The sequence below is a fragment of the Stenella coeruleoalba genome (assembly GCF_951394435.1).
Source record: "Stenella coeruleoalba genome assembly, chromosome: 9".
Classification (NCBI taxonomy): Eukaryota; Metazoa; Chordata; class Mammalia; order Artiodactyla; family Delphinidae; genus Stenella; species Stenella coeruleoalba.
In genome coordinates this window covers 60,056,434-60,076,011 of record NC_137155.1, presented here as the reverse complement: position 1 = coordinate 60,076,011, position 19,578 = coordinate 60,056,434, and the positions used below count along the sequence as shown (strand labels likewise).

Below are 19,578 nucleotides of genomic sequence, written 5' to 3'. Positions count from 1 at the left end.
GCATTTATGGAAATGAGAAGTACAGACACACACAACGCTATGCATTTTGCAAGAACACAGAAACACAAGAATTCACATTTAACACATTGGAATGTTTGCCTGTGGGAGGAGGGGAATGGGAGTGCAGGTAGAGACAAAAGAGAATACATTTTTTTAATGAATTAAACAAGAGGATCCTTGCACAGACAAGTGATGGGGACGTGACATGAACTGAGACGCGATAAATGCACGTCTGCACCGGGGGTTCAAATAAAGCCTACAGATCCCTCCCCTGCAGAGGCGCACGGTTTCACTCAAACGTGTATCTATTCATTTACAAGTTTATTGGCTCCTCTGGCGTTGGGCTATGGCCCAGACTCCAGGAAGAGGAACATGAGAAGAACAGACAGGAACCAAGGAAATTAGAGGTGGACCCACAGAGACCTGGGCGAAAAGAGTCAGGGACAGGACAGGGAAGAAAGGCTGGGCAGCAGCTTGGGTGGAGGCGTCAACTGACGGTTCCCAGGGGGCACTGCTCTCACTCCTCTGAAGGGTGGTGGGCCCGGGTAGCTGCCCAAGTTCAGGTGTGGATTCTAGTCACGTGATGTGGCCAGCCTAGCACACAGATGTCAGCACCTTCGCCCTTGAGTGGGAAGGCATCGTCCACTTGGCGTGAGTCCTCCAGGCTGGCAGAAGTTCAGGATCGTGGCCACGCCATCTCCGTGAGATCTCAGTCCTCACCTCCAAGCAAGGACAAGAGGAAGGATGTTAGGAAGGTCCCATTGCCACTTCTTTACTCAACCCCAGTAGGGCTGAGGGTGCAGGGGGAGACCATGCAGGAGAAACAGAGACAGGGATTCCTGGAGCAGGAGAAGCTATGGTTGGCCACAGCCACTGCTAAGTACTACCTCTAGAGGATACTACTTCGTCCTTCCCGTATTTCTGACAGTCCCTTTGGCTCCTTTCTCTTTTAGCACTGCCTTTGTCTGGGCCCAGTTAAAGATATTTCTGGGTGCTTTCTTGAGTTTCTGGCCAAAAAACTACTCTGTCTTCCCCAAAAGCTTAGACCATCCCCTGCTCTGGGGTTCATTCCTGCCCCTGCCCACTGAGCTGAACTGTGGCCACTGGGAACCTGTCCAGGGGACATGACCTGAAGAAAGAGAGGCCTCCAAACTCTGTCTGAGGAGGTGCAATTGAGGGGATTGAGAGTAACTGAAGGAAAAGCCACTTGGGAGATGTAGTGGGGGGGGGGAGTGTCTGTATCATCACATCTCCAAGGGGCTGCTGGGGCAAAGGGGGGCTGAGAGGCTGTGACATTTCTGACAGAGCTGAATTTAAGCTGTGACAAAGACAAAAAGGAGACAGATTTCCATTCAACGTAAAGGTGAGCTTCCTGATGATAGAAAGTGTCATTGACAGGTAGTAAGCTCCCTGTCTCCAGAGGCATGTAACTATCTGGTCCCCAAACCTCTTCCTGGGACAGATCCCTTCACAACTCTCTGTGGAATCCCCTTTTCCAGATCCCACCCACCTCGTCCAGGGCTGTTCCTCGCCCCTCTCAGCAACCCCAGGGCCCATGAGCCACTACAATCAGATACTGCAGTCCTGCGTCTGCATCCAGACGCCAGATAAGGCTGCAGAAGACTCAGAAAGGCTAGGGTGGGAGCAAAGAATGTCAGAGGGGAGGGAGCCAATAAGAGACAGCGGTGGCAGAATAGGGGGGTGCAATGCTCCACAGCTGGGGTACAGGTACGTACATCCAGGTCTCCAGCAGAACACAGAGCCCACAGCAAATCCTTGGCCACCAGAGGGAGCCCATGACTCTGCCTGTGCACACAGCAACAGGACCTGGTTGTCTGGGGCGCTGAGTTAAATTCTCCCACCCCTCCCCATAAAGCAGTCTGTCCTAAAGGAAAAATGCAAAGTGTCTTCTGGGAGGGATGTTATCATTCACTCCTCTTTACCATCTCTCCATAGTTCTACATGTGCACCGGTACCATCTCTTCTGTCTGTTCATGTGTTTGTCCACCTCTGGTCTGTTCTTTTTGTGCATCTCCCCTCCAGGTGCTCTCTCTCAGAGTCCCTGGCTTTTCTCTCCATCATCCTCCCTGTCTCTGCACTTGAATTTCTTTTCCTAGACTTTGTATGTCTACCTCTGACTTTCTTGGTTCCTCTGTGTCTTGTCCCTGTCTCTCCAGGAGCCGACTTATTCCTTCCCCCACTCTCTGTCGTTCAGTTTTAGAAACACAGAAGTAAAGGATCCTTTTAACCCACCCCTGGATCCCTCTTCTGATCCCTGAAAGGCCTTCTCCACCTCCTGCTGAATGGACAGTAATCTTGGCCCAGCCCAGAGGAGGGATGGATAAAAGATGTGTACAGGAAGTATTCAGGTTAAGCTCGATCCAGAAACTCAGGACAGATTTCCACAAAGGATTGCAGGACTCAGTGTTTGGCCTGATCGGGGACTTACAGGGACTGGGCAAGAGAGAGGCAGCCTTAGGACTGGTGGGAGGGAAGGCTTAACAAATAAGGATAGCCTGAGTCACATACCTCTTGGTTGAGGAAGCAGTACAGGATGGCAACAATGAAGCCCTGCGGGGCCAAAGAGAAAGGACCCCATCACCTTGGCCTGGCCTCAAGGTGTCTGCAGTCTTCCTACTACCTTTTTCCCCTACTCTCCGCCAGGCTGTGACTTGGACCAAGTGTTTGGGAAAAGGGAAAGTCATCACTTACCATGTGCCAGGCATATTGTCACATCTAATTGTCATAGCAAGCCTGCCAAGGCTGTACTGTTGGCCCCGTTGGCCTGTTTCTCTGAGTCTCTTTATTTCTGCATCCCCTAGTATTAAGCACAGAGCCTGACACATAAGAGGTGCTCAGTAAATGTTGAATAGATTAGATGAATGGATGGGTAGATGGATGGATATGTAGATAGGTGCATGAGTAGTTGAATGAATAGAGAGATGGATGGATGGGAGAAAAACAGACAGATGGATACTTGAATAGATGGATGAGTGGCTGGAAGGAAGAATAACGAGCCTAGTTGCCCTCACCCTACCATGAAATCAATCAAGCCTGTGGGCGGCAGCACCTTCCTCCTGCCCAAGGACTCAGAGGGAAGGAGTGAGTGCTGTGGGGGTCCTCACCTGGAAGGAACCCAGTCCCAGCTCCAGGGGGAGGCGAATGCCCAGGCCAGCACTGTCAGGCAGGAAGTTGAAGATGATGTAGTGAATTCCAAACAGCGGGATGAGGAGAAGGGTTGACTTGGAGAGACGCCTGCAGAAAAAAACAAGCCCAAGGCTGGAATTAGAAAGTCGCATGGGCCCCCTACCTACTTTCACTTCCCACCAGCTTCCCATATCAATTCTACACACCAGCCACCCTGGAGAACTCCCCACATGCAACGTGGGCTTCCTTACTTTGGGCCCCTGGATTTTGCTGTTCCCTCTGCCAAATTCTCTTGTCTCTATTTATTCTAGTCAAGTCTATGTATCTTTCAAAGCCTAGTTCAAAGACACCTCTTCCAGGAAGTCTTCCCAGACTGTACTCCAACCCCACCATCTGTTTCGAAAGGATCTCCTTCCACAGGCTCCCGTAGAAATTGATCCCAACACTCATCAGCCTACTTGGCCTGGCAACTGGCTGTTTGGAGCCCCATCCTTCCTATATTGTGACCTACTGGAGGGCAGGAACCGTATCTATTCTCTCTGGGGACATAGGGACAAGCACTGGACCAGGATCATGGATGCCTAATCGTGCATAAAAGAGAACCATGCTGACTCCTACTCCAGTTATGTCCCCAGAACCCCCGGAAACACACACACACACACACACACACACACACACACACACACACATTACCAGTACTGATGCTGGGTGTGGAGGCTGCCCTGAGCTGGCTCCAGTTTCCTCAGCAAGATACGGATAATATTGAGAAAAAGCCCAAAGTTCACCTGCAAATAGAGGTGTAGGAAGGTGGAAGGCAAGGGTCAGGGGTGACCCAAATGGCCTGGGGTGGGACATCTTTGGGGACTAGAAACCTCAAATCCTTGAGAGGCAGGGATGTGCAGGTAGATGGATGTGCAGGTCATTGCTCTAGACCTTGTTGACTGAGACTGGACAGTCCCATAGGAGGCTCAGGGTCCCCCTCCCTTTCCAGTCCCAGGACCAAGGGTGGGAGGTCAGGCCTTGCCATCCTGCCTCCAGCACCTCTCAGGCTCTTCTCTGGCACAAAGCATGTGACCTTCTCTTTGTACAACTGCAAAACTGACAAAAATGCGTACATTCACCCAGGCCACAAAAACCAGTCTTAGCTGCCCTGTCTTCCACGTGGGAGCAGGTAGGAGTTTCAGCTGCCGCGTCTTCTACTCTCCCAGCCCAGCCTCGCTGCTGTGGTAGGTGATCTGCAACCAGGGCGCCAGACTCATCAAAGCTCTGAACTAGAAGAGGCCTGAGCGCGGGTTTTACCAATGGGCTGCTGAGGTCCAGAGAGGGCCTCACAGAGAATCTGGGGCAGAGCCAGGCTGGAACCCCAGGTGTCCTGACTCCCAGCCTGGAGTCATGTTTCCTGCTGTGTATGGCTGCTCGGTGGACCCAGGGAGGTTGGCTGAATAAAGCAGAGGACACTGGCCCCAGGCACTGACCCCAACGGAAAGGACGATGGGTCCTTTGATGATCCACCAGTAGGGGGAGCTGTCGTCCAGGTCCCAGCACCTGGGGAGAGGACAGGCCGGGACTGATGGGGGGGTGGGATGGGGTGGGAAGAGTGCAGCTGCTGGAAAGCCCTTTTCTGTGGCACCCATGCTCCTCCCTCCTCGCTACCTACCAGCCTCTAGGTTCCTCACTTTGGAATTTGAGCCTTCTAGCCTCACCCTACTCCCAACCAGCCTTATCTATGTCCTCTCAGACACTTAGGCACTTGCCAAAGGCGTGCCCTGATGCAAGCTGGGTTCACTCCTTCTCTCCACCTAGGTGGTTGAGTTTCTCAAAACTCAGTCTGTTTGCTGCCTTCTTGTGGCTCCAACACGCCCCCTGTTCCAGAAGGCCCCCACTTACAGCCCCCTACCCCCTGAGCCCTGAACCCTGAGATTCTGCACCCCCTTCGTGCCCAGGCTCAAGCCCCTTTTGTGCGATCCACGACTGCATCTCCCACCCCTCTCCCAAGCCTGGGAGCTCTCCTCCTCTTCCCAGCTTGGAGGACAGCCTCATTGCCTGAGCGTCCAGTCCATGCCCCATGGGGACCCAGTACGGGTGTGATGAAGAGATAGCCCAGACTCACGCAACATCCTCAAAGGCCAGCTTGCAACCCACCCACATGCCGGTGAAGAGCAGGGGAAGCCCTGAGGGGGTACAGAAAAGACACGAGTAAGGGGTGTTCATCCTGTGCCCACCTCCCACCACTACAGCCAGTCACACAGGACACTGTGAAGGCGGGACCAGGAGAGAGCCCGGAGACCGGGAACCTGGCCCTGAACTCCAGCACTTGCTGTAGGACTGTAGGCTGCCCTTCCTCTCCCTGGGCCTTGGGGTCATCGTGAGTGAGATGAAGGGACCTTGGTGTGAGCTCCCTGGGCATCCCCGACCCCCCAACACCCGCACAGTGCCCAAACCAGCCCTCGGTGCTCACCCCAACCAGCAAGGACCAGCCACCAGAAGGTTCTCCTTGCGCTGGGTGACGTGGAGGCCAAGAGGCAGGTCAGGTAGACAGCTTCTGCCAGCAGCCAGCTGAAGTTGGTCATGGTGGCGAAATGGGAGGTGGCCACAGAGACCTTGCACAGAACCTGTGGGCCGGGGGCTGCGCACTTCAGAGCCCGGACATCCCGTGGAGCCCCGCCAAGTCTCCCCTACCCCACTCAGGCCCCAAACCTCCAGGTCTCCTCCACCTTGGGCTGCCCCAGAGGGGTGTGTGGTAGGGTAATGTGGTGGTTAAGGGCACAGATTTGGGATCCAGACAGCCTGGGTTCAAATTTACCAGCTGGATAACCTTCCCACACCTTAGCTTATCATCTCTAAAAGGAAAAACTTCCAGTGCCGGCTCGTGGCCTCATCATAAGGATTAAACGGAAACCCTGTATGCGAATTGCTACTGTTTTTACTCTCACCGCATCCCTCCTGAGCTCAAGTCAATCCCTAGAGCTGAGGATACAGAACACCATTTATTCATGCACTGCTCCGTCCTGCGAACATACGCGCGTGTACCCGTGCACGCATTCATGCATTCACTGCATGACTCTGCTCATCTGTCTCAGAATGGCCCAGGCTTGGCCCCGCCCCCACCATTCAGCTGCTGGGTGACATCGCCAATCATCCCTCATCTACATATGGGACTAAAATGAAAATAGACGTAGGAAGCAAAAGGAGATAACATATGTAAAGCATTTAGCGTAACGCCTGTCACATAAGTGCTCGATACAGATACTATTATTATGCCTTTCATTAACGAATGAAGGTCACCTGTTCATTCATGTAGCTGTTCATTTCCAGCACGGTGTCAGAGTACCTGGTAAGTGCTGGGCCACCACACTCAGCCCAACTTCCCTTATTTTCGGTCTCTTCTCATAGCCCACCTCCCTGCCCCCAGGATGACACCCCTGTTTCTTGGACTTGCCCCAGCTTCTCCTGTCCGTGAGAGCGGGTCGTCTCACACTGGGCACGTTCACCGTGGCCTTCCCCACTCCCTCCCTATCATTGCTGCCCGCCCAGCTCCAAAGCTATCTCCTCCCTGAAGCCCTCTCCTCTACCTAGTGGTCCCATAAAATCTGGTATAATCTGTCCCCTTAGGCACCCGGGGTGCTCCTCAAGGGAGGCACACGGCTCTGCCCAGGCCCTGACATACCCATGCCCAGCACAGACAGACAGTGCTCGGAGGAAGTGTGAAATGGAAAGGCTGGCTGGAGTGAAATGGGGTCCGGCTTGGGATATGGGATGGGGAATGGAACAGGAATACAGAATGTGGAGTGGAGAGTGGAATAAGGGAAGCGCTGTGGATGGGCACCGTCGTCCAGGAAACAGCCGGAGGATTTAGAACTTGACCGCAAGGAGGGGGAGGAAGGGGGAGAGGTGATTTCCCGCTCTGTCGTTAGCAAAGTGGGAGCCGCAGGGTCAGCCCCCGCTACCCCGACAGGCACATCTGCATCTCTCATCCAACCTCCTCGCCCGCACCCGCACCAGCACCCCGACCCATGGCTGTTACAGTGGAGAAGCTGCAGTGGTCCGTGTCCTCGCCGTGAAAGAGGGTGGCATCCTTCAGGAACACAGCTCCCGCCTTGAGAATAAAGGTGGCGAACAGCTGGGTGTGGATGTAGTTCCTGGGGCAGTGGAGCCTCCTGGAGGGGGCAGGAGGGGAGAGGAACAGGACGCAAGGTGGGAGAGGGGCTTCGCGTGTGCTCAGAGCGGGCTTGGGGAGGCTGAGCGGGGCGCGAGGCGAACTGAACTGGCTTGGCTTGGATTGCCTCAGATTGGATTGCGTTGAACTTGAGGCTTCAGCTATAACCTTGCAGGACGGCTGGGCTCAGTGTAGGTGAGAGGACAGAGAATAGCAGTCAGTCCCTTGCCTTCAGGGAGCTCACGGTGTGGAGGACAGAGGCAGAAAGGACAGGGTCCTGCCCAGGGGGGCCCCCTGATGATCAGAGAGAGGCGGCTCATCCCCAGGAGACAGAGAACAGCACAGGCCAGGCTGGGGGTGGGGTGAGGTGGGGCTTTGAGAGGGCAAAGATCAAAGGGTTGAATTAGCCAAGAAGGGCTTCACAGCAGGGCCAAAGAGGACTCTTGAGCTGAGCTTTGAATGTTAAGGGATATGAGGGCACTGAGAAAAAAGGAGGCAGGCATTCCAAGCAAATAGAATAAGTTCCACACAAGCAGAGGTGTAGAGGTGGGAGCCAGACCTGGAGTGTGAAGGGAGGGGTCTGCGCCTGGGGGAAGGGAAAGGAAAAGTTAGAAATGGCCGATGGCAGATCTGGGAAAGTCTTGCATATCCAGGTAAGGGTTCAAGTTTGGTGCTGTGGACGACGCGGAGGGCGTAGGTTCTGGAGCAGGTGGTGAGGATGGCGAACCTGAGGGCAACCAGGATGGTGATGGCCATGAAGAGGGCCACGGCAGAGACGCTGTGGCCCATGGTGTAGACGACCCTCACGGTGGAGAAGTAGGATTTCTGGGGAGGGTGGAGACGGAGGAACGCTCAGCAACTGGGCCTTTGAGGAGAGGGAGGCTTGACAGTCAAACAGGTGACATTTTCAATTCTATCCCGAACCTGCCCGTGTCGGGGCAGGGGCGTCTGTGGGGACCACAGCAAACTCCCTCCGGAACTGAAGCGAAGATTTTGTTTGCAGCCTGTCGGCTGGTGAGGAAGCAGGGGAGGGGCGGGGGGAGGGGGAGGGGAGCTAGATGCTTAACTCTGGCTGTCGCTGGGGGTAGGGGAGGCGGCCACAGAAACCGCACGTCCCCGGGGAGTGACAACGCTCAGGAGGAAATCGGGCTTGTTTATTGACATCCAGCTTGCTCACTGGCTTGGGAACATGACATCCCCAAATAAAGGGGACAGCCGGGGACAGCTGCAAGGAAAAGCTCTTTCCAAGACCAAGGTTTGGATCCATCTAAGTCAAGCCTGGACTCCGGAGATGGGGACAGAGCGTGCAGCCTTGCGGGGAGGGGAGCGATCGGGGACCCAGCTCCCCTGAGGGTTGCAGGCAATCATCGCCCCTCCCAGACTCAGTCTTTTTATCTGAAAAAATGTCAGACTCATGCTTTGCCTTCAGGGCTGGGGGGAAAGAGATATGGGATTATGGCTGTGGAGGCAACTTGCAAAGGCCATGCTCGATTTGGAGGCGTGGGGTGTGCCGGCGAGGTTAGGGGGCACTGACATCACTCCAGGCTTTGGTTTCTCTCGCTTGCCCACAGACTGAGGGCCAGAGAGGGCAAGGAGCTTGCCCAGGACCACTAAGGGCCTTTGTTTCCCAGAACTCCTCTCAGCTCCCTGCCCTGGAGGCCTGGGCACAGAGAGGGTACGCCAAGGAGAAAAGAAGACGGTGGCCAGCACGTCTCCCTCCCTGTCCTCTGCCTCCCCTCTCCCTCCTAGCTGCATGGTCCACCTGTCTCCCTTGAGCAAGTTAGCACAAGACCCCCTCTCTTCCAGACGCTGTCATCTTCCGGAAATGTGCTGTAATGAATATTCCAACCTGCTGACTGCAATGGGAATGGCGGCCCCTACAGCTGTGCGGTCCACCACCCAATCAAACATCCACGGCGACCCTTCCTCCAAGATGCCAGGAGCCTCTCACCTCTTCAGTTAGCAGCTCCAGGGGCACAGGACAGGCCTCAGGATAGGGCGGGAAGGGCTCAGACCAGCCCGTGATGGTGCAATCCCGCTTCAAGGCCCCGGCCCCTGGGAGGCAACAGAGGCAGGGAAGGAGAGATTTTGTCAGGACAGCTGCTCCTCTCTCCCCAGGAGAGGTCGGGGAGCCGGGGAGTGACCCTGGCAGGGTCTGCACAGACAGCCCATCTCTGCAGCAGAGAGAAAGGAACCTTCTCTCCAGAGGCCTGGGGTCCAGGCCCAGCCTGCTTGGGACATGGTCTAGGAACTTCCTCTCTGGCCTCAGACTCACCTTCTGTTCATTGAAAGAATGGTTCCCTTGAGGAGCAGAGTAGCAAGTTGGGCCTCCAGCGTCCTAAGGGCAGGGGGGAGAAAGGAGGCCCTCTCTGCCCCTGGAGGGACCGTCCACCCCAGACACCCAGGCCAGGGAGGTGAAGCAGACAACTTCCCAGAGGACATTTACTCAATTCCAGGCCCTGAGTTCAGCACTGCCAAGCCCCGATCATTAACCCCACCCTCCGTGCAATTAGTGCTCTTGTTTTCCCCAGGTCACGGGAGGTCAGAGAGCTGAGGGTCTGGGAGGGTGACTGACTTGCCCAAGGTCACACTGAAAGAGGAGAAGGGGGAAGGCAGTGCTCAATCCAGGTCTGCCTGGCCCCAGAGCCAGGAGTGTGGCCACCACATTCTGCCACCACCAGATGCAACCACGTCACGTCCGCGTCCCCCCCTTCCCCCAGCACACCCCCATCGCCCCTCACCTGGCTCTGAGCTGAAGTGAGAGAAGAAAGCCGGGCAGGGGAGGCTCACCCACTCTCCAGAGCCTGCCGTCGGCCAGCACAGCAGCCCATCCCAGGTCCTGGGGCAGCCTAGACAGCGAGATGGGAGCAGAGGAGACCCAGCCCAGGGGACAGGCTTGTCCACCATCCTGAATGGGAGGCTGGAGGAGATCAGGAAATCCGTGACAAGCCACCCCCGCCCTCCCAAGCCACGTACCAAAGGTGGAGTTGGACATCCCCTCTGCCGCTTGCAGACAAGCTCGCTCATCCTCTCTCAGCTGGGTGATGTAGTCACACTCTGGGTGCACGTGGCCCAGTACCTGCAGGAGACAGTGAATGGGATGAGCTGAGCCAGCTGGATGCTTCTTCTGGGTTTGCTGGTCTAACGACCTGAAGACAGAGATAAAGCCTGATTCATTTGCACGGCCGTGCTCTCAAGCACAGGGCCCGACTCATCCAGGTATGCTTAATGAATATTTGGACGAAAGGCAGACAAGCAGGAAGGGAGGGAGGCAGAGAGAGTAGAGATTTGGATGGCTGCTTCCCCTTTTCATTTCATGGAAGTAAGTTCTGAGTCACATTAAACAAAAGTCTTCAGAAGATCTCACAGAGATGGCCAACTCAATAATGCCTCCGTGTAGCAGCCTTTTTTCCTTCTTTGTTTTACTCCCCTGCTCTGTACTCCCACTCCCCGAAGGCAATTCTGCATAAAGTACCTTGGTAGACAGAGTAATGGCCCCCCCAAGTGTCCATGTCCTAATCCCTGAAACCTGTGACTAGGCAACCTTACAAAGAGACTTCGCAGATGTGATTAAGTTAATGATCTAGAGATGGAGCGATTATCCTGGATTATCTGGGTGGACCCAATGTCATCACAGGGGTCTTTATAAGAAGGAAGCAGGAGTGTCAGGGTGAGATAAGGAGATATTCTGACAGAAGCAGAGGAGTATGTGTGTGAGTGTGTGTGTGTGTGTGTGTGAGAGAGAGAGAGAGAGAGATGAAGATGCTACACTGCTGGCTTTGGAGGTGTATGGTCATGAACCAAGGAATGCAGGTGACATCCAGAAACTGGAAAAGGTAAGGAAGCGAGTTCTCCCCTACAGCCTCCAGAAAGCACTATGCAGCCCTACCAACACTTTGGTTTTAAGCCACTGAAAACCATTCTGGACTTCTGACCTCCAGAATTGTAAGAAAATAGATTTGTGCCGTTTTAAGTCACTAAGTTGGCGGTAATTTGTTACGGCAGCAATAGGAAACTAATGCAACTACCTACACAGATGCCTTTGTCTCAGGCTCTGCTTTCAGAGGTACCCTGACAAAGATATGTGAAAAAAATGGGTAGATTAGTAAGTGAGAGGATAGACGGATACGTGAATGAGTAGATGAATGAGGTGAAAGAGCAGATGAATGCGGATTCATGGATGAATGAATGAACGGGTAACTGTGTGGCCGGCTGGTAGAATGAGTGAACATACGTACAATAGATAGGTGAATAGATAGAGGGATGCGTGAATACATGCATGGATGGGTGGACAGGTGGATGGATGAGGGCATGCACGTGAAGATGGACGGGTAGGTAACGGACAGACACATGGAGGGATAATGGATTTGTGGTGTGACTCAGTAATCAGGAAGGAGTTTCCCAGAGCCTGGTGCCACCCGGTGACCACAGGGAATGATCCCTGGAAGCTGGTAAAGAAGCTGTTTTTCTGGAAACCCTCTAGCAGTATTTCTGAGCGTGTGCCTCATGATCTAACTGCAGATCACCTGGGACGGAGTCAAGAATATGCAGAGACCTATGGCTGGATCTAGGACTTTGCATTTTAACAAGTTCTCTAGGAAGCTGGGAGTCAAAGGCAGGAATTCTTAACACCTCTCCCTCCCACTGCCCCAGACTGGAGAAAAACTGAAATGGACTGTCCAACAGGGCACAGCCCCAGACAGATACATGTGAGGGAACCCAACTTTATAAGACGTGCTCCTTACACTGTGAACATATCCACAGCCCACATTTGTGTACAACATGCACATCAAGTTCAATCGGTGTAGATTTCTGTCCCCAAGGATTTCACAGGGAGGCGTGGAGTGAGGATGGGAGCTAAAACCCGGTCCTGATAGATCCAATACAAACTGATCAGAGGCAGGACAGGCACTATGGGAGGGTGGCCCTTCTCACAGGGACTGAGAAGGTGGCATTTGAGCCGGACCTGAAACAAAAGGAGCTTTTTTTTTTTTTAATTGGTGAGGAAAAGAGCACTTGGGACAAAGAATGTGCACAGACAAGGGAGTGGGCAGACGCAGCTGAGCTGAGTGAGGGGAGAGCCCTTCCCATGGCCATCCTCGCACCCACACGCACACACGCATGCACACACGAGCCCCAATGTCCGGCACAGAGTCTGTATCAGCAGGTGTTTAATTAACGCCCAGTGTCCTTTGACAGAAATCCAGGCACGTCAAGGAGCACAGTGGATGCGAGACAGGGGCTGGGGTCAGAGAAGAGGGACTTCAAACACCAGAGCGGGGACAGTGGACAGTAGGTGACCACATGGAAGGGACCCAAGGACAGGCCAGTGGGCTAGGAGAGGACCTGGAGACCCAGCCCAGTAAGTAGGCTCACCCCTACCGGCCCTGCCCTATGGGGAAGGACACCCCTGTCCTGACCTGCTGACCCTGTTCGCCCAAATCCAGCTTGGGCTCAGCTCTGCCACCTCCTGCTTGGGCCCCTCGGACCTCAGGTTACAGATTCCACCTGCCGCCCAGCCTCTGGGTCTCCAACCTGGTGGTGCCTCTTGGCTTCCTCCCCGGGACTCAGGGACCCAGGAGCCATCTCAGAGCAGAGCCCCCGTCTTATCTCCCCTACATGTCCCCAGTAGCAGTCTGATGGTCAGAAGTGGGTAGACGGGGAGGGCAGACTCACCTGATATGGGACTGTGGGCTCCATCTGCCCTTCCACCCCCTCCACGTATGCAGCCCATCCCTTCCTGGGATACCTTCTCAGGGCCTGACTAGGGAACCACTGAGGCCAAAAGAACTAGGGTCCCTGGTGGGAAGCCTCCCACCGAAAGGAGAGACAGACAGCCCTCACAGTTCCTAAGGGGAGGAAAATTCAGGGAAGCCCAACTCATGACCCAGATGTGTGGTAACAGGTGGAGACGGTACATGGTGGGGAACGGTGGACATTTCCAAGACTTACCCAAACCCCGCCCCACTCACCTAGGGCTCGGGGATCATCTGGCCCCTGTACCGGACCCACTCCTCCTGAGGGGAGACTCTGTCGCCCTGTGTACCTCGGCCTTGCTGACCGTGAATACAGCTAACCCGGGGTCTGTGCAGGATGGAGGCCACACTGGGAAACAATGACTTGGTGCTGGCCCTGACCCTGCCACCAGCAGCTGAATGACCCCCACGGGATCTCAGTCTCCCCTCCTAAAAATAGAGCATTCATTGTAGGGTGCACACAGATGAGAGGCAGGGGGCACCCCTCACCGAAGAGGGGAGGGCGTAGAAGTCTCCCTCACTGCACCCCATGCCCAGCCTTTGACAAGTCAGATCTGACTTCATGCACAGCAGCCCTGGGGGGAAGACACTGTGCTCTTCTTTTACAAAGTGAGGCTCAGGAAAGGACTTGCACAGATCACACAGCTAGTTTCAGGGCTCCAGGATTCAAGCCTAAAGGCCATGCCCGAGGGGCAGATGCAGCAGAGTGCCTGGGAGGCGCGGCTCGGGCCCCCGCCCACATACACACACTCACACACAAGCCAGTAGAGCGGGCTCTCGGGAGTCCCTGGGAGCTGCAGCTGCCTCCCCGGGACCCGTGTCTCCCATCCTGGTCCCCGCGTCCCTGTCACTTGCATTCACTCCGGGAAAGCATGCTGGGGAAATGTGGCACATTCAGAGAGGGCCCCCTCCTGGCAGCCCGTTCTCCAGCACTCTAGGCCTCCGAGCTGGACAGCTTCTCAGGGCCCCAGGGCATATCATGCGAGGAAGCGTCCCCCAAATGCCGGAGGGGAGCAGCTGCTCACTTACTACCCAGGGCCTGTCAGTCCCTGGCCACACCCTCTTCAAAGGAAGCAGCCAAATGGAGTGGCTCCAGGGCTCCTGGGGAGACAGAGGGCTCTGGGGAGCTTGTCGGAGGAGGGGGTGTGGATAAGACTTGGGGTGTGAAGGGGAGGCGGAAGTACTGTCTGGGGACAGAGTCTTGTGGCCCCCAGAGGGTGCAGACAGGCCCTGGGGGGAGCAACGGGCAAGCAAATTCCGTTCAGCCCCAGGAAGGACCGTTTGCTTGTCGGAGCTCCCCAGGGATGAGCAGGCTGCCTGGGAAGGGTGGGGGAGGAGAGGAGGGGGCCACGGAGGAGATGAAGAGTTCATCTACCACTGGCTTGGTAGAGAGACGCCTGTGCTGGTGAAGGGTGGACCCCAGTATGGCCCTGTGGCTCCCAGCTCTTGAGCCCAGTGGGAGGGGCAGGAGGGTCTGAGCTGGCTACTCACGGTGGGTAAGGGGCACAGCAAGCAGAGGAGGCAGGCACCCCACACCTTGCTGTCCATGGCAGGGGCGTGGCAGCGGCTCCTCGGTCAGCCTCGGTGAGCCCCGCTCTCCTGCCCACTGTCCCCTGCTCCTGTCGCTGCTGCCAGCACACCGTCTGCCTCCCCTTCCCAGGTGGCTGTTTGCATAGGCAGGAGCCAGCGAAGGGGACAGAACGGCTGAATATTCAGCAGGATTACAGGACACCGTGCCCATCTCAGCCCCGGCCTTGGGGTGGGACTCCACGTTCCCAGGAGAAACGGGGTGGGCCCCTGCAACCCCCCTCCACTCTGTCTGTAAGTCGGCCCGTGTCTGTCCTGACACCAAGGTCACAGAGAAATGACAGCCACAGGACACCTCGTACCCCAGTAGGTCAGTATTCTTTATCGTTTTCTTCTCTGAGCCCAGCCCTCTGCGGGCCCACCCTGGAGAGACTCAGAGAAGAAGAAGAGGGCCTGGGCCCACCCTCAGGGAGCCCCCAGTTTGGTTGTGATCCCAGCGTCATCCACAGTGCTGGAGGGTGAACTCAGAGCCCTGGGGACCCAGCAGAGGTGGATAGGGTGTCAGTGGAGGCTGCAAAGTAGGAATGAGCTTAGAAAAGGGCTGGGCAATCACGAAGCACCCATATGGGCTGGTCGAGAGGTGACATACCAGCAAAACCTCATTTCTGTTCCCGGCAAGGATGCCAGCCTGGATGGCGAGGTGAAGTCTGCAGGTGTCCAGGCTCTGGATTTTACAGGGGGGCCTTGTCGATCTCTCCAGAAGTCCTCATGGCAACGGAGAAAAACAGGAAACGTGCAAGAAGATTCATGGAGCTAAGCCATCCTGAATGGGGCAAAACCACTGCTATCAGGGGCATAAACAGGAGGACCTACACAACAGCTCGGTTCATTTTCCATATTCATTGCCTGGTTATTTTTATTATCGTTTTAGACTTTAAAATGAGGAATCCCAATTGGCCAGGCTACAGACAGTGTTCTAAACTGCCCTGGATCCTCCACGGCACCGGGGGGATTGGAAAGCACATTTGATCTTCAAGGGCCCTGAATGTGCCAGTACCTGGCAGGTCCCAACATCTGTGCGCAGGTCTGCATTCCCAGAGCTTGACGGGCCAGACACTGTGACACAGACGTGTTTACAGCCTAACTCGAATCATGAATGATGAAGCTCCTTGCCCCTGCCACGTCTGGATTGAGGAATCGTCTTACATCAGCAGGGCTTTATTTTTCCATTGGTGTTCATCACCAACAAAGAAAAATATTTTGAAAAGAAAACATGAAGCGTCCCCAGCCCAGACATTCCTGCCCTCGCACAAGCGTTTTCATGTGCTTGGCCGTGACCTGGGACAGGTCTCACACCACAACTAGCTCGCACATTTGCAGGACGAAGCAGAGCCCCTCTGTTGACAGGCTGAGTGAGGATGCAGTGCCGGAAGCAGAGCACTGACCAGGTGTATCTTTAAGGGAGAGCCAGAGCCTCTGTCCCCTAGCTACAGAGAGACAACAGCCCAAGATCAAATACCGCAGTAATCACTGTTGATAATTATGTCAATTAGTATTACTGAGGGCTAATAATTGATGTTAATACTACTAGTAATTATTACCTAAATTAGCAATTCTTTTTTTGTAACGAATTTAATGTTTTAACATCTTTATTGGTGTATAATCGCTTAACAATGTTGTGTTAGTTTCTGCTATATAACAAAGTGAATCATCTATACGTATACCTATATCCCCATATCTCCTCCCTCTTGCATCTTCCTCCCACCCTCCCTATCCCACCCCTCTAGGTGGACACAAAGCACGAAGCTGATCTCCCTGTGCTATGCGGCTGCTTCCCACTAACATCTATTTTACATTTGGTAGTGTGTATATGTCAGTGCCACTCTCTCACTTCGTCCCAGCTTACCCTTCCCCGTCCCCGTGTCCTCAAGTCCATTCTCTACACCTGTGTCTTTATTCCTGCCCTGCCCCTAGGTTCATCAGAACCATTTTGTTTTTTTAGATTCCATATATATGTGTTAGCATACGGTATTTGTTTTTCTCGTTCTGACTTACTTCACTCTGTATGACAGTCTCTAGGTCCATCCACCTCACTACAAATAACTCAATTTTGTTTCTTTTTATGGCTGAGTAATTTTCCATTGTATATAAACTAGCAGTCCTTAACAAGAAGCAATTCTGTTGCCTGGGGAATCTTTGGCAATGCCTAGAGTCAGTTTTCAGTGTCACAGCCAGGGGTCAGGGGGTAGGGAGGAGGTGTGACACGGTGCTATTTTTATGTAAGGGATAAAAACCATAAAAACTGGACGTGCTCTTAAACATCCTACCACGCACAGGATGGCCCTCACAACCATCTAAAAAATGAGCCAGGCTTCCCTGGTGGCGCAGTGCTTAAGAATCCGCCTGCCAATGCAGGGAACACAGGTTCAAGCCCTGGTCCGGGAAGATCCCACATGCCGCAGAGCAACTAAGCCCGTGCGCCACAACTGCTCAGCCTGCACACTAGAGCCCGCATGCCACAACTACTGAGCCTGCCTGATGCAACTACTGAAGCCCGCACACCTAGAGCCTGTGCTCTGCAACGAGAAGCCACCGCAATGAGAAGCCTGCGCACGGCAACGAAGAGTAGCCCCCGCTCGCCGCAACTAGGGAAAGACTGCACACAGCAATGAAGACCCAAAACACAGCCAAAAATAAATAAAATTTAAAAGAAAAAAGAAAGAAAGAAAGAAAAAAATAATAAATGATCCACTCCAAAGGTCAATAGGATTAAGGTTGAGAGACCCTGATCTAATCGTTTGTGTTCCCCAAGGTTCCCCCAGGCCCACTGTCCCTTCTGAATGGGCCAGGGTCATTGAACTACCATCTCTATCTCTGTATCTGCTCAGGGTTCAAAATTTGACTCCACCACTTACCAGCTGTGTGGCCTTGGGCAAGTTATTTAACGTTTCTGAACCTCAGTTTTTCCATCTGAAAAGTGAGGACGATACCTTGCTTGTAGGGTTGATGGGATAAGCAGATGAGGAAAGGCATATAAAGTACCTCATACAGAGCCTAACTCATAGAGGACAACATGTTACAAGATGGACCATCAGCAGAGAAAGTTAGAACAATCAATTCTTTGTACGGAAAGAATAAGATTATCTCTCTAGCTCACATTTACAAAATATAAATTCTAGAAGGCTTAAAGTCCCACCTGTAAAACAACAAAATAATATTTTTTTCCAAAAACGGAAATTTGTTTTTATAACCTCAGAAGAAAGGAAACTTTCTTATATACAAAATTAAAACCATAAAGAAGAGATTAATAAGTTTGACCACATCAGTATTAAAGAAAACGTATATTCAAGAAAGGACCCCATAGGGCTTCCCTGGTGGTTGAGAGTCTGCCTGCCGATGCAGGGGACACGGGTTCGTGCCCCGGTCTGGGAAGATCCCACATGCCGCAGAGCGGCTGGGCCCGTGAGCTGTGGCCGCTGAGCCTGCGCGTCTGGAGCCTGTGCTCCGCAACGGGAGAGACCACAACAGTGAGAGGCCCGCGTACCACAAAAAAAAAAAAAGAGAGAGAGAGAGAAAGGACCCCATAAATAAAACTACAAGCAAACTACAGGCTGAAGGAAATATTTGCAACCAACAATGACAAAGATATAGTATCAAAAATGTATTTTAAAATATCCACAAATTAATGATAAGGAGAAAAATAACCCAACAGAAAAGTGAGCAAAGGATATAAACAGGCAATTCAGAAAATAAGTAAGACAGGACCAATGAACAGATGAAGAAATGCTCAACATCACGAATACTCAAGAAAGTGAAAATGAAAATAATAATGAGTTACTCTTTTTCACTTATCACATTGCCTAAAATTGTATGTCTGATAATATGATGTGTGGAATTATGTGGGGAAACGGTACTTTTATATCGTGCAGATGGGAGTGGACATTGGTATATCCACTTTGAAAAGCAATATAATATAATCTTTTAAATCTATAAATGAACATACCCTATAAAACAGAAGTTCCACTTCTAGATATTTGTTCCAGAGGGCAGTATTATTTATAATGTGTAGTAAAACCCAGAAAACAACACAAATGTCCAATGATAATGGAATAGCTAAATAGAATGTGATATATTCATACAACAGAATACTGTAAAGCATTGAAAGGATAAACTAATGCTATTTGTATCAACATGGAGAGATTTCAAAAATATATACTTGAGGAACTTCTGCTTCCCTGCAAGACAGAGTAACAAGAGAATGATTTACTCTCCTTCTACCTTAACAGCAAGAAATTTAAACAAAACATACAAAATATTAGATTTTAATGGGTGAAGGAGGAAAGCACTCAGGCTCATCTCCACGGGTACAGAAAAATCATTTGACAAAATCTAATACCCTTTCAAGATAAAAACACTCCATATGCTAAAAACAGAAGGGAGCTTCCCTGGCCTGATAAAGGCCACATATGAAAACCCACAGTGAACATCATATTCAGTAATGAAAGGCGGAAAGCTTTTTCCTTAAGATGAGGAACAAGACAGGGTGTCTGCTTTTGTCACTTCTAGTCAACATAGTACTAGAAGTTCTAGCCAGAATACTTAGGCAAGAAAAAGAAATAAAGGGTACCTAAACTGGAAAGGAAAAACTAAAATTATCTCTGTTCACGTATGATACAATTATATGTAGAAAAATCTTACATATTGGTATATAGAAAAGTATTTTTTTTTATGTCCGGAAGCTCCCACATCAAAATCCTAAAAATGGAGAAAAGAGGAAAGGGACAGGCTATGGAATGTGAGGAATGGTCAAATGGAACAGTCGCTTTAACTCCGATATTCCAGTGTTTAAGAAAAATGTATTTGTGCACTACTTGGAAAATTAAAATTAAATGTAAAAGATCACAGTAGCTAGTGTTTAATTTTTCCTGGTCACCGGTGGGTATTGTAGATGTCAGGGTGGGATATGTCTGCACCACAAGCAGTTGGGCATCT

At 52.4% G+C, this 19,578-nt stretch overlaps 1 protein-coding gene across 1 annotated transcript; it reads right to left on the bottom strand.

Annotated features, from left to right (window-relative positions):
* Positions 1–594: 594 nt before the first annotated feature.
* GHRHR (growth hormone releasing hormone receptor) lies at positions 595–14,607 on the bottom strand (the record flags this gene model as incomplete). Its single annotated transcript, XM_079932317.1, has 13 exons — positions 595–720; positions 2,530–2,571; positions 3,126–3,255; positions 3,841–3,932; positions 4,623–4,692; positions 5,258–5,318; positions 5,606–5,759; positions 7,172–7,304; positions 8,031–8,128; positions 9,255–9,358; positions 10,045–10,152; positions 10,280–10,382; positions 14,551–14,607. The coding sequence occupies 13 exons, from the start codon at positions 14,605–14,607 to the stop codon at positions 595–597; spliced, it is 1,278 nt and encodes a 425-aa protein (XP_079788443.1).
* Positions 14,608–19,578: the final 4,971 nt, after the last annotated feature.